Source organism: Sinocyclocheilus rhinocerous, unplaced genomic scaffold (assembly GCF_001515625.1).
Source record: "Sinocyclocheilus rhinocerous isolate Xijiao unplaced genomic scaffold, SAMN03320098_v1.1 scaffold1268, whole genome shotgun sequence".
In the NCBI taxonomy this organism is placed as follows: Eukaryota; Metazoa; Chordata; class Actinopteri; order Cypriniformes; family Cyprinidae; genus Sinocyclocheilus; species Sinocyclocheilus rhinocerous.
In genome coordinates, this window is record NW_015664016.1 from 222,889 (window position 1) to 237,246 (window position 14,358).

Genomic DNA, 14,358 nt, shown 5'->3' on the forward strand with positions numbered 1-14,358 from the left:
CTCTTTCTCTCTCTCTCTCTCTCTCTCTCTCTCTCTCTCTCTCTCTCTCTCCATCAATAGGCGATAGATTACTATCAGCGGGCGCTGAAGTCTCTGGGCTGCAGGGAGGGTCACTCAGCCGTCTGGGACTCTGTAAACTGGGAACTCTCTACAACATATTTCACATTGGCCACACTCCTCCAGGACTACGCGCCGCTGTCCCGTAAAGCACAGGAGCAGGTACACACACACACACACACACACACACTTTATTCTGTCCGTACACACTGCTGAAATAATGAACTCCACTTGACATGAGCGCACTGTGTTTCAGATCGAGAGGGAAGTCACCGAGAGCATGATGAAGTCCCTGAGGTACTGCGACCTGCAGACGGAGTCTGCTCGTCAGCCGCTCTACCAGTACAGAGCAGCCACTATCCACCACAGACTGGCTTCCATGTACCACAGCTGCTACCGCAACCAGGTACAGCATCAGTCACCTGCAGAGGAAGAGTCTACACCTTCATCTTCAACATATACAGTAAGACTTAACATGGTTTGTTCTCTCTGTCAGGTTGGAGACGAGAGCGTCCGTAAGCAGCACAAAGCTCTGGCAGAGCAGCATTACAGTAAGGCTGTGCGGCTCTTCATAAGTCTGAGTGAAGCCCCGTGCGAGCTGCTCCGCACGCTTCTGGAGAGAGTGGCCTTCGCTGAGTTCACCATGGCAGGTGAGGAACACACACTGCAGGAAATATCAGCTGGGAGAGGCTGATGGGACACGAGTAAAGCTCTTATCGGATGTTTTATTGTGTTTTCCAGGTCAGAACAGCAGTGCTGTGAAACTGAAAACTCTGACAGGAGCTCTAGAGATCATGTGTGAAACACGTCACGCTTTCAAACTCATCCATAAAGAGCTGCTGGAGCAACAGGAAAAGGTATAGACACAGACATATAATAATAATATAGTTTCTAATTTTTATGTTCGTTGGATAAGTGTCTTATATTAAGATTATTTTATTAAGATTGTTAATATGCATTATGATCATAAATAATAATAATAATAATAATACTTTCTCATTTGTTAGTCCCTTGGTTAAAGTATATTGTATTAAGGTTATTATATTAAGATATGTTAATATTTATTAAATAAAGTATTATATAAGATGTATTATTACTATTATTATTACAACAAAAATGATAAATAACAATAATACTTTCTCATTTATAAGTCCCTTGAATAAATGTGTATTATATTAAGATTATTATATTTATATTATATAATATATTTATTATCATTACTATTATTAGTAGTAGTATCATTTGTTAGTCCCTTGCACGAAAAAGTCTATAAAGGTTATTATATTAGTTTTTATTAATAATAATAATAATAATAATAATCATCATTATTTCTCCCTTGGACAAAAGTGTCTTATATGAAGTGTCTTATATTTTTGTTTCAGCAGCTCTACCAGTACAGAGCAGCCACTATCCACCACAGACTGGCTTCCATGTACCACAGCTGCTACCGCAACCAGGTACAGCATCAGTCACCTGCAGAGGAAGAGTCTACACCTTCATCTTCAACATATACAGTAAGACTTAACATGGTTTGTTCTCTCTGTCAGGTTGGAGACGAGAGCGTCCGTAAGCAGCACAAAGCTCTGGCAGAGCAGCATTACAGTAAGGCTGTGCGGCTCTTCATAAGTCTGAGTGAAGCCCCGTGCGAGCTGCTCCGCACGCTTCTGGAGAGAGTGGCCTTCGCTGAGTTCACCATGGCAGGTGAGGAACACACACTGCAGGAAATATCAGCTGGGAGAGGCTGATGGGACACGAGTAAAGCTCTTATCGGATGTTTTATTGTGTTTTCCAGGTCAGAACAGCAGTGCTGTGAAACTGAAAACTCTGACAGGAGCTCTAGAGATCATGTGTGAAACACGTCACGCTTTCAAACTCATCCATAAAGAGCTGCTGGAGCAACAGGAAAAGGTATAGACACAGACATATAATAATAATATAGTTTCTAATTTTTATGTTCGTTGGATAAGTGTCTTATATTAAGATTATTTTATTAAGATTGTTAATATGCATTATGATCATAAATAATAATAATAATAATAATACTTTCTCATTTGTTAGTCCCTTGGTTAAAGTATATTGTATTAAGGTTATTATATTAAGATATGTTAATATTTATTAAATAAAGTATTATATAAGATGTATTATTACTATTATTATTACAACAAAAATGATAAATAACAATAATACTTTCTCATTTATAAGTCCCTTGAATAAATGTGTATTATATTAAGATTATTATATTTATATTATATAATATATTTATTATCATTACTATTATTAGTAGTAGTATCATTTGTTAGTCCCTTGCACGAAAAAGTCTATAAAGGTTATTATATTAGTTTTTATTAATAATAATAATAATAATAATAATCATCATTATTTCTCCCTTGGACAAAAGTGTCTTATATGAAGTGTCTTATATTTTTGTTTAAGATTTTGTTTATTATTTGTTTATTATTATTCATGTTTTTATTATTAACAATAATGATTTCTCATTTGTAAGTTCCTTGGACAAAAGTGTCTTTTTATTATTAAATGAATTATTATTAATTAATATTAATAATAATAAAAAGTAATAATAATAATAATAAATAATTATTGGTTAAAAGTCTCTTGGATAAAAGTGTATTATATTAAGGTTAATATATTTATCATCACTATTATTAGTAATAATAATAATTTCTAATTTGTTCCTTTGCATGTATGTGTCTATAAAGATAATAATAATAATAATAATAATGATCATCATGATCATCCTCATCATCACCATCACCATTTCTCCCTTGGACAAAAGTGTCTTATTTATTTTATTATTTTTGTTTAAGATTTTGTTTATTATTATTATTAACAATAATTATTTCTCATTTGTAAGTCCCTTGGAAAAAGTGTCTTAGATTTAATATTATTGTATGAATAATAATAATTATTAGGAGGGAAAAGATAAGTTGGAATGTGGTAACTATCGGCCAATTAGTGTTCTAAATGTTGACTACAAGTTGTTTACCTCCATTTTAGCACGGAGATTAGAAAAGATTCTCCCAGACCTCATTAATTTAGATCAAACAGGTTTTATTTGTCAAAGGCAAGCATCAGACAACATCAGAAGAACTTTACATATTCTTAGTTTCATTTCAAACCCCGAAAACACATTTTATGTTAGAGACAAATGGAAAAAGGAAGGGAATTTTAATGTCTCAGATGAGGATTGGGAGAAAATTTGTAAAAGAATAATAATAATAATTATTATTTATAATAATAATAAGAATAACAACAACAATAATTGTTCTCTACAAATACATTGTTCTCTTTGTTGAATGGTCATGTTTACAGTGTTATGTGCTGCATGTTGACAGATATTGACGCCAGAAGACTCGGACAGACCTGAAGAACTCCATGAGGCTTCAGATAGTTCTTCCTCTTCTGAGCTCAACACTGAAGAGGTTGTGAAGTTAACTGGAATCTTTGAGCCTAGTTTCTCCTTCCTGCTGCTGCAACTGATTAAACTCAGCACTGCAAGCAAACGCAAACTTGGGTGAGAGATACAAAATATACATACTTCAGCAATATACTTCAGTACCATATTCCATATAAACTCAACAGATAGTAAAGTATCGTTACTATCTAACAAAGGCATTATAGTGTTTCATTATGTGGCACTTAATGTATATGTGGTGGTTTTGTGTTTTCATATGCAGTGGTAAAGAAGAGGAGCAGGTGAAGATCTACAAGAATGTATATTCTCGCCTCCTGCGGGCCGAAAAGTCCGTCCCGCTCATTCAGCGGGTTTCCCTTTTCATGGAGCTGCTGGATCAGCTGAAACCAACGACAGGAAGTGATGAAGCAAGATCATCATCTTGAGAATCAAATCCAAAGGACTCTTCGGCTTCCTGACATCATTAATGCCAAGCATGCAACAATTTAGAGTTGAAACAATCTTGCTTTTACACAACCAACCACAGCTGATATGTTATTAAAAAAGTTTTGGCAAGTGACTTGGAAAGAAAATGTGAACTACAACCCTCACCAGCAGTGCCTTTCTTATGCTCACATTGTGCTGGACTTCCTATAAGAGTCCACAGACTCTTACTACATGATTAGTTTTTTTTCTTTAATGAAAACAGTATGATAATAAACTCAAACTGCACAGTTGTTTGTAGAGCAGATATTTATTGCTGAGACAATATGTACAAAATGTGAACATGTGGTTTTGACTTTCACTCACAGGCTTTTCTTTTTCTGGTGCATAAATAAGCTCATGAACTGTAAAAAAAAAAAAAAAAAAAAAAGGTTTTCTTATTAAAAAAGTTTTGGCAAGTGACTTGGAAAGAAAATGTGAACTACAACCCTCACCAGCAGTGCCTTTCTTATGCTCACATTGTGCTAGACTTCCTATAAGAGTCCACAGACTCTTACTACATGATTAGTTTTTTTTCTTTAATGAAAACAGTATGATAATAAACTAAAACTGCACAGTTGTTTGTAGAGCAGATATTTATTGCTAATGAGACAATATGTACAAAATGTGAACATGTGGTTTTGTTTGACTTTCACTCACAGGCTTTTCTTTTTCTGGTGCATAAATAAGCTCATGAACTGTAAAAAAAATAAAAAAATAAAAAAAGGTTTTCAATAAAAATGTGCAATAATGTAGCAAAGGTCAATGCAACTGGCGATTATCTAGTTACAGTATTGTACAAATTTGTGATGGCTTGGCTTTTAAATCTTTAATAAAATTCAAAGCTGCTCAAAGTTATTGTCATGTTTTTGTTTTCAGGTCTGAAACACTTGTTATAGATTTGTCATATAATATACATGTAAGAACTAGGCTATATATTGAACAACTGTTACAATTTTGCAACCATGAAAGTCCAGCGTATTCCCCAAATTCACTCCAAAACTGTATGCTTCAAAGCATCCATTCATTATCGCAGGCTTCGTAAATACACTTCCAAGAAAAAGGAAATGAAGTACATGATTATCAACGCTTGAGTCTCATTAATTAATAATAGTAACACCTGTTACTCTCAAATAAACTTGGTTTAAGCATTTTATAACATTAATGATATTCAATAAATATAATTGAGACTACTGGTAATTAGAATAACGTAAATAAACACATTTTTCTAACTTTATATGTGTACTTCACCGGCATATGATATGTGTCTTTTTAATAAACATTTCACTGAAAAAAACGGAACGGTAATGTCCTCATCAAGATGGCGACTCGATATTGACATTATCACGAGGAGCATTATGGGAGCTTCCTGACGTCAACTACACTAGCCAATCAGCGTCTTTAAATTTTTCCGTATCGTGAACTTTGGCGCGCCGCTTTGAATGAATCTACTCATCAATATATGTATAGATGATCATGAGCATTGATCAGCTTTAAAGCCGCTGTAAAGAGATCAATGGGGACGTGTTTTATAGTACTACAGCTGTTTGCGCGCCGGTAGTGTTTGTTATTCATTAGATGCGCGCGAGTTTGCAGTAATCGGCTGTAGAGATCCTGCTAAGTGCTCAGGATGACGTCTACAAAAGAGATCAAGCGTAAGTTGTTTTCCTTAAATCCGTAGATAATATTATTTGTGGGCATCGGCTGTGATTTATTGTCATGTATTGTTCAATACTGATGAAAAAAATCAGTATTTTAATGTAACCCACCCCATCCACACATATTTTTGTGTGTATTTTTTTATTTTATTTTTTTACATATGTAAATGTCAGTTTATATGTATATATATTTAATAGTAAATTTTAATATATATATTTTAACAGTTATGTTTAGATATGTGTGTCTGTGTGTATATACTGTATATATTAGTGCTGTCAAACGATTAATCGAGATTAATCGCATCCAAAATAAAAGTTTTTGTTTACATAATATATGTGTGTGTTGTGTATTTATTATGTATATATAAATAAACACACATACAGCATATATTTTGTAAATATTGACATGTATTTAATGTATATATTTATATTCATATAATTTATATCATATATAAATATATTTAATATATAAACCTTTGGATAAAAAAGCGTCTGCTAAATGACTAAATGTAAATGAGATCTAAATTAGTGATATATAATTAGTGACTTCACTAATATATTGCATATTATAGTGAATTTACTTTCAATATATTTTTTATTTACTGTGTTAATGTGTTTTAAACAACTGTGATTTAGTATAATTATGCATACATATATAATTCAAAATGTATGTATACAATATGTGTGTATAAGTTTCATTTCTTTCTTCATGTGTTCGCAGTACTACAGAAGGCCAAGAGTAAAGCTCAGAGCAGCAATAACCTGAAAGAAGAAGCCAGTTTGTGCAATCAGCTCGGGTAGGTTTACGCTAAAGCAGGTAAACAGAGAGTGAAGCCCTTAGTAGACTTAATAATAAAAGTGGCTTAATGGATAAAGTTTTGGTGTCTCATCCTAAAGGCTGTAGGTTCAACCCGTAGATGTGTCTCTTTGTGAACTATCACCATTATTGTGACAGATGTCAGTTGAGTGAATGTATTACGAGATAATCAGCCTGGCTGATGTGTTTTCTAGGCGACTATCGTGCCGCTATTGAAGAGCATCGTCAGGAATTGGCGCTGTCTGAGATTCTGCACGATGTGATTGGCTCTGCTGTGGCCAATAGAAAGATTGGAGAATGTTATGCAGAACTGGGCAACATCGAAGCGGCTCTGAAGGTTTGCAAGTACATGTTAGTTAGAAATGGAGTGATTGCATGGAGTCATTCTCACATGGAGTTTCTCTCTCAGCACCAGAGGCTTCATCTGAATCTGTCTCGATCTGTTCATGATGCAGCAGAGGAGCAGAGGGCTCTGGCCACTATTGGACGAACATACCTCTTCCTGTTCGATTCGGACAATTCACGGGACAGCTTGAAGCATGCGGAAGATGCATTCAAGAAGAGTTTGGCCATTGTAGATGAGCGGCTGGAAGGTTAAAGAATGAATTTATGGTTAACCTGGTCAGAATATCTTGAGAGTTCCTTGTTTTTTCAGACTGTTACCTTCTTCTGATCCAGCCAAATGGCATCAATAATCTTACACATATTATAGTGAATTTACTTTCAATATATTTTTAATTTATTGTGTTAATGTGTTTTAAACAACTGTGATTTAGTATAATTATGCATACATATATAATTCAAAATGTATGTATACAATATGTGTGTATAAGTTTCATTTCTTTCTTCATGTGTTCGCAGTACTACAGAAGGCCAAGAGTAAAGCTCAGAGCAGCAATAACCTGAAAGAAGAAGCCAGTTTGTGCAATCAGCTCGGGGAGGTTTACGCTAAAGCAGGTAAACCGAGAGTGAAGCCCTTAGTAGATTTAATAATAAAAGTGGCTTAATGAATAAAGTTTTGGAGTCTCATCCTGAAGGCTGTAGGTTCAACCCGTAGATGTGTCGCTTTGTGAACTATCACCATTATTGTGACAGATGTCAGTTGAGTGAATGTATTATGAGATAATCAGCCTGGCTGATGTGTTTTCTAGGCGACTATCGTGCCGCTATTGAAGAGCATCGTCAGGAATTGGCGCTGTCTGAGATTCTGCACGATGTGATTGGCTCTGCTGTGGCCAATAGAAAGATTGGAGAATGTTATGCAGAACTGGGCAACATCGAAGCGGCTCTGAAGGTTTGCAAGTAAATGTTAGTTAGAAATGGAGTGATTACATGGAGTTTCTCTCTCAGCACCAGAGGCTTCATCTGAATCTGTCTCGATCTGTTCATGATGCAGCAGAGGAGCAGAGGGCTCTGGCCACTATTGGACGAACATACCTCTTCCTGTTCGATTCGGACAATTCACGGGACAGCTTGAAGCATGCGGAAGATGCATTCAAGAAGAGTTTGGCCATTGTAGATGAGCGCCTGGAAGGTTAAAGAATGAATTTATGGTTAACCTGGTCAGAATATTACTACTAGTATGTAGTATATACTATGATGATCTACTATGTTTGCTAAAAAAGGAGACTTTGTATACTGTATCTCTGTTTTTGTAGGTACCGTATCGTCACGAGAGCTGAGTGAGATGAAAGCCCGTCTCATGCTGAATCTGGGCTGTGTGTATGATGGGATGAAGGAACCGCAGCGCTGCAGTGATTTCATACGACAGAGCATCTACATCGCAGAGTAAGACACTTTGTTTTTGTTTATAAACAAGTGAAAAATGCCAGTGGTCAAAAGTTAAAAATAATGAAGACTTTTTTTTTTTTTTGAAAAAAGAAAAAGACTCTTATGCTCACTAAGGTTGCATTTATTTTATCAAACGTATAGTAAAAACATTGATTTTGTTAAATATTAAAATTTAAAAGAGCTGTTTTCTATTTGAATATATTTCAAAATGTAATTTATTCCTGTGATGAAAAACTTAATTTTCAGCATCATTCCTCCAGTCTTCAGTGTCACCTGATCCTTCAGAAATCATTCTAATATGCTGATTTTCCACTTAAAAAATATTTCTTATTATTATTATGTTGAGAACAGTTGTGCTGCTAAATATTTTTGTGGAAATCGTGATACGCTATCGTTCAAAAATAATTTTTTTTTAAATTCAGGGTAAGATAAAAAAAAATTTAATTAATACTTTTATTCAGGAAGGATGGATTAAATCGATCAAAAGTGACAGTAAAGACATTTTATAATTTTACGAAAAGTTACAAACTTTTAATTGATCAAAAAAAAAAAAAAACTAAACAAAAAAATGTAACGTGGTTTCCACAAAAATATAAAGCAGCAAAAACTGTTTCCAAAATGATCATTATTAAAAAGAAAAAAAGGAATTAAATTTTAAACCAGCAAATGAACTAAGCAACAAATTGAAAATAATTTAAATTTAATATTTATATAACTATAAAATGTAAATATATTTACATTTAACTTTATTTGGGCAACTTTTTTGTAGGTTAAGAATGTTTTATAACATAAAACAGTATTTGTTTTTATGATTTGAGTTTCAACACTAAGTAAAATATCAAAATTTCGTTGTAGAATTAATTCACTAATACGAAAGACCATTTTGTGGATATCTGACCTCTTTTCCTCCAGGAAAAACAACCTTCTTGAAGATCTGTATCGTGTCAACTTCAACCTGGGCAGCATTCACTTCCGCAACGGCCAGCACTCGCGCGCCATGCGCTGTTTCGAGCAGGCGAAAGAATGCGCCTGCAAGATGAAGGACAAGTTCAGTGAGAGCGAGTGCTTTCATAGTATCGGCAAGGTGATCATCTCCAAACAGCAATATCATCATCATGTGCTGGTCTTTACCTGCATAGTTTGTTGTTTCCTGTCCCCTTTAATGATTTTTGACAGGTGTATTGATTTTTTGGTGTATATCTGTTCAGATATTGTTTCATCTTGGGGACTTTGCGGCGGCGAGGCGTTCTCTGAAGAAAGCCTTCTATCTGGGCTCCCAGCAGCCTTCTGATCGTGAGGCCGTCAAGAGAGATTTCAAACACGGTGAGATTAAAGGGGTCATATGATGCGATTTCAAGTTTTCCTTTCTCTTTGGAGTGTTACTGCCACGCCCCCGTAAAACAGCTCGTTCTAACACGCCCCCACATATCTACCTCACTATGTGGAAATATTTGCGTAAAGAAGGAGAGGCTTTGTAGAAAACGAAGCGTTTGAGAGAGGCGGGGCATAGAGGACCTACAATAATGTACAGTATTTGAAAAATAATGTGTTTTTTGAACATTAAAGCATGTCAACATATTCTGTTACACCAAATACACAAAATAATGATCTTTAAAAAAGCATCATATGACCCCTTTAAGAACATCTGTGAGTGAGTTTGACAGAATTGATCAGATCAGGAGATCCGACAACGGTTTATCTCTTAAAGCCGCACAGCTTAGGGCTGAATGCTGATCTCTCGAACGTAATGCAGATTTTCAGTTAGAAAACGCTAAATCAAAGCACTGTGGCTTCTAATAACAGTATTAGCAGACACTGACATGGTGTTTGACTGAATGTGTGTCTGATGCAGCAATCCGGGGCTGTCAGCTGGAGCAGACGGCGACAGAAGTGACTGATAAATTTTCCCACGAGGCCATGGATCTGTCAGAGCAGCTGGGAGATCTTTACTGTAAAGTGGGCTGCTATAACAAGGCTCTGGAAGCTTATCTAACGTAAGTAAGAAGATGCACAATATACCGAAAAACAATTTTTAATATATTGCTGTTTTATTTTATTTTATTTTATTTTATTTTTAATGCTTTATTTTTTTTATTTAATTTACGTTTAATTTTATTATTTTATTGTTTTTAGTATATTTCTGTGAGCGTCATTTAAAGTTTTCACCTCATGTGTTTGTGTATCAGCTGGCATGTGCAGAGGCTTTAGGGAAGCCTGCTCGTGAGTTAACCGTCATTCACGTGTCATTGGTGGCCACATACACAGATTTGCGACAACATCATAGGGCCGTGGAACATTACAGACAAGAACTAAAGCTGAGAGAGGGCAACCCTAAAGAGGTAACATAGCCAGAGATGAGAAACTCCTCACAAACTGCCTACTACTCAGCTTGTGTGTCAAATCTGTTGTATATCATCTTCAGAGTTGAGTGACACTGCACAGACTTCCTCATTTTCCAGTCATTGTCTTGTGCTTGTGTTGTTCAGGAGTGTGAGACGTGGTTGAATATAGCTGGCTGTGAGGAGGAGATCGGACAGCCTATGGAGATGCTCGATCACAGTTTCAGTGCTGCTCTGAGCTGTGCTGAGAGATCAGGACTAAACAAACTACAGGTTGGTTAAAATAATCCTCACACACTGGTTTAATGTGCAGAAGACTCACTGTATACTTGTAAAAACAGTTTAGTTTGACAGTGGTACTGGCTAGTGTTTGTGGTGGCCGATGCTGATAATTTAGAGAGCAGAGTGGCCGATGAATTGAATTGTTAATTCATGTTAGCTCAGTCTATTAAATAATGTTAACAGATACAATTTGTATAAATTGCTATTACTCTGTAATTCAACTATAGTATTTAGTATTATAGTAATAAAAAAACTTGCAAGTAAAAAGAAATTTAACAGTGTCGCCATCAACATTACATTCAGTAATCTGGTGAGTCTGTGTGTGCTGGGAATCACATTTTCTTAAATAAAGACTAGGTAATGCTAATTTTACATATCATGCGCAGTGAATATGGCATTAATATAACATGGTGAGTTGGATATAGCGCAACGATATTTGAAATCTAGGATTTAAAATTAAGATCTAGAAGATTCACTTTTACATTTACATTTAGTCATTTAGCAGACGCTTTTATCCAAAGCAACTTACAAATGAGGACAATGGAAGCAATCAAAATCAACAAAAGAGCAATGATATACAAGTGCTATAATAAGTCTCAGTTAGCTTAACGCAGTACACATAGCAAGGTTTTTTTTAAATTAAATAATAAATAAAAAGAAAACGGAATAGAAAAAGAATAGAGCAAGCTAGTGTTAGAGGTCTTTTTTTCCTTTTGTTGTATAATAAATAAAAAATAAAAAAAAGAATAGAAAAGCTAGTGTTAGTTTTTTTTTTTTAAAGGGGTCATATGATGTTGCTAAAAAGAACATTATTTTGTGTATTTGGTGTAATGAAATGTTTATGCGGTTTAAGGTTCAAAAAACACATTATTTTCCACATACTGTACATTATTGTTTCTCCTCTATGCCCCGCCTTTCTGAAACGCGGTTAGTAAATAAATAGAGTGCAAGTCTAAAAGGGGCGTTTTTTTAAAAAAAATTTTAAAGAATAGAATTAGAATAGAGAGTTCTAGAGTTAGAGGGTCAAATAAAGATGGAACAGATGTGTTTTTAAGTCGTTTCTTGAAGATGGCTAAGGACTCAGCTGCTTGGATTGAGTTGGGCAGGTCATTCCACCAGGAGGGAACATTTAATGTAAAAGTCTGTGAAAGTGATTTTGTGCTTCTTTGGGATGGCACAATAATGCGCCGTTCACTTGCAGAACACAAGCTTCTAGAGGGCACATAAGTCTGAAGTAATGAATTTAGGTAAAGGGTTGCAGAGCCAGTGGTGGTTTTTGTAGGCAAACATTAATGCCTTGAATTTTATGTTTTACTCTTACTTTTATGTTATATGATATTATTTTTTTATGTTTTATATTATTTTTTTTACTTTTATGTGTCCAGTAACAGCAGACCATTACATGCATAAATCAGAGATGAACAGATTACTCTGGACTGCTAAACCAGTGTTATAGGTTCAAACCCCAGTTTATGGATTAAAACCATTATAATGAAGAAGACACTTAACTCAGTTATTGAACCTACAATCAAAGACAAAATGCCACTTTTGGTAAGAAAGTATTTGCGAAATGAAGATGAATGATGTAATTGCTGTGTGTGTGATTTCAGAGGAGTGTTTTGAGAGCGTGGCTACAGGCCCAGCGGCGCTGCGGCTCCTCACAGTGTGACGACACTGAAGCGCGGCTGATGGAACGGTGTGAGCGCGATGGACTGAGCCTGGAGGACAGTGAAGAGGAGGATGAGGAAGAGGAGGTGGAGAACAGTGAACCACTGGAGGACAGTGACATCCAGTACTCAGACTCTGGTAATGCACACACACACACGACGTACAGAGTTCAGAATGCTTTTAATAAGGTCTACTGCATGAGATGCATAAAGTACTGTAGTGGTACCAGTGTTATTTTAGTATTGTTTATATATTTTTTGTAATTATTGATATTTTGAATTTGTTTTTGCTTTTATATTTTCAGTTTTCATTTTAATTGAAGTTTTAGTCATTTTGTTAGGTGCTTTTATTAATATTTATGTTTAGTTTTAATTCATTTTATTTCAATTTTAGTCAATTTATTATTTCAACAAAATTTGAAATCTTATTTCAGTGAGTTGCCAAGGCAGTCGTTCTAATTTTTGTTTAGGTTTATTAGTGTTTCTAGTATTTTTTGTATTTTTTAAGTGTTTCATCAAATATTTGTATTTTATTTTTGCTCCATTTGAATTAATAAAAAAACATTTTATAAGTTATATGTTGAATTAGAAATTATGCAATGTGCAATGCTGCGTTTTCTATACTTTCCATGGTCCAGTTTGTTTTGATGTAATAAAGATGTTTATTTATGTTCGTTTATGTCTGAGCAAGTGAATAATCTGTTTGTGCAGATGAGGATCTGGAGGGTTACGATAAGATGGTGACGGGCAGGAGGAAGACGCAGAGGGTGAGATCTCAGAGACTGTGGTTTATGTTGCGCTTCATCCTCTTCTGATGTATTGTTTGTTCGGTGTTGTTTGCGCAGTGGAATCGACGGAATGAGAAGGGCGAGACTGTTCTGCACAGGGCCTGTATAGAGGGAAACCCGAAGCAGGTTCAGTACCTGCTTGACCAGGTGGGTTTTGCTTATGGTACTTCGCTTTTTAAGAGTGAAATGACTCTAAAAGATTTGTGCTTTTGCCCTTCTTGAGAAAGTATTTGATGTGTGTGTTTGTTATTCTGTGACAGGGTCACCCGGTTAACCTGAGGGATTACTGCGGGTGGACTGCTCTGCATGAAGCCTGTAACTAGGGTCATCAAGGTACTGCAGTCTGCAAGTTTAATATGGACATTAGACAATATAAATAGAGAGAGCTTATCAGAGACTGAAATCTATTTCAGAGATTGCAGCTTTACTGCTGGACCGTGGAGCGAATATAAACGACCCAGGGGGTCGAGACTGTGAGGGTGTCACACCCCTTCATGACACACTAAACTGCGGCCACTTCCATGTCGCACGACTGCTGGTACAGAGAGGAGCATCAGTCACTGTTCGCAACAGCAAGGTGAGGCAAACACACGCTACACATACCTATTAACTAGTGCTGTCAAACGATTAATCGCGATTAATCGCATCCAAAATAAAAGGTTTTGTTTACACATTATATATGTGTGTACTGTGTAGACTTGTGCCGGTATTCGGTAATGCGATATATCACGGTAATGAATATGCACGATATTGTTATCGTGGGCACTTCTAAATACCGTGAATAATTATATATTACAAATTATTCCGAATTTTGAATGCATTTTAAGAATACTTTTCCCATCAACTGGTCAAAATGCACAACACCGCCGTATGCTGCATGAAAGATGCGTGCGCACTCTGATGTAAACAAGCGCGAGCGAGAGGCACATGGCGGAACATGTGAGAGACGCACTGAATGAAAGCGCACTTTCACTCTCTGACAGCAGATGGCGCTAAACTGCAGAAATAATAATAATAATAATAATAATAATAATAATAATAATAATAATAATAATAATAATAAT

The 14,358-nt window shown here is 35.5% G+C and overlaps 2 protein-coding genes across 2 annotated transcripts in view; both read left to right on the forward strand.

The window, feature by feature from the left end:
• LOC107729289 (erythroid differentiation-related factor 1-like) overlaps positions 1 to 4,326 on the forward strand; it is an 18,930-nt gene extending 14,604 nt beyond the window's left edge. The window contains exons 23-28 of the mRNA XM_016539755.1: positions 61 to 219; positions 314 to 463; positions 554 to 707; positions 799 to 914; positions 3,411 to 3,589; positions 3,753 to 4,326. Of these exons, the coding sequence (XP_016395241.1) occupies positions 61 to 219; positions 314 to 463; positions 554 to 707; positions 799 to 914; positions 3,411 to 3,589; positions 3,753 to 3,915 (921 nt within the window). The 3' untranslated portion in view covers positions 3,916 to 4,326. The remainder of the gene's footprint in view (positions 1 to 60; positions 220 to 313; positions 464 to 553; positions 708 to 798; positions 915 to 3,410; positions 3,590 to 3,752) is intronic.
• Positions 4,327 to 6,476: 2,150 nt separating this feature from the next.
• Positions 6,477 to 14,358, forward strand: part of LOC107729220 (tonsoku-like protein) — a 19,661-nt gene continuing 11,779 nt past the window's right edge. Inside the window, 16 exon segments of the mRNA XM_016539651.1 lie at positions 6,477 to 6,510; positions 6,622 to 7,020; positions 7,289 to 7,384; positions 7,579 to 7,721; positions 7,778 to 7,961; positions 8,086 to 8,215; positions 9,131 to 9,302; positions 9,427 to 9,541; positions 10,071 to 10,216; positions 10,405 to 10,557; positions 10,705 to 10,830; positions 12,450 to 12,645; positions 13,218 to 13,273; positions 13,352 to 13,441; positions 13,555 to 13,627; positions 13,708 to 13,871. Of these exon segments, the coding sequence (XP_016395137.1) occupies positions 6,477 to 6,510; positions 6,622 to 7,020; positions 7,289 to 7,384; positions 7,579 to 7,721; positions 7,778 to 7,961; positions 8,086 to 8,215; positions 9,131 to 9,302; positions 9,427 to 9,541; positions 10,071 to 10,216; positions 10,405 to 10,557; positions 10,705 to 10,830; positions 12,450 to 12,645; positions 13,218 to 13,273; positions 13,352 to 13,441; positions 13,555 to 13,627; positions 13,708 to 13,871 (2,277 nt within the window).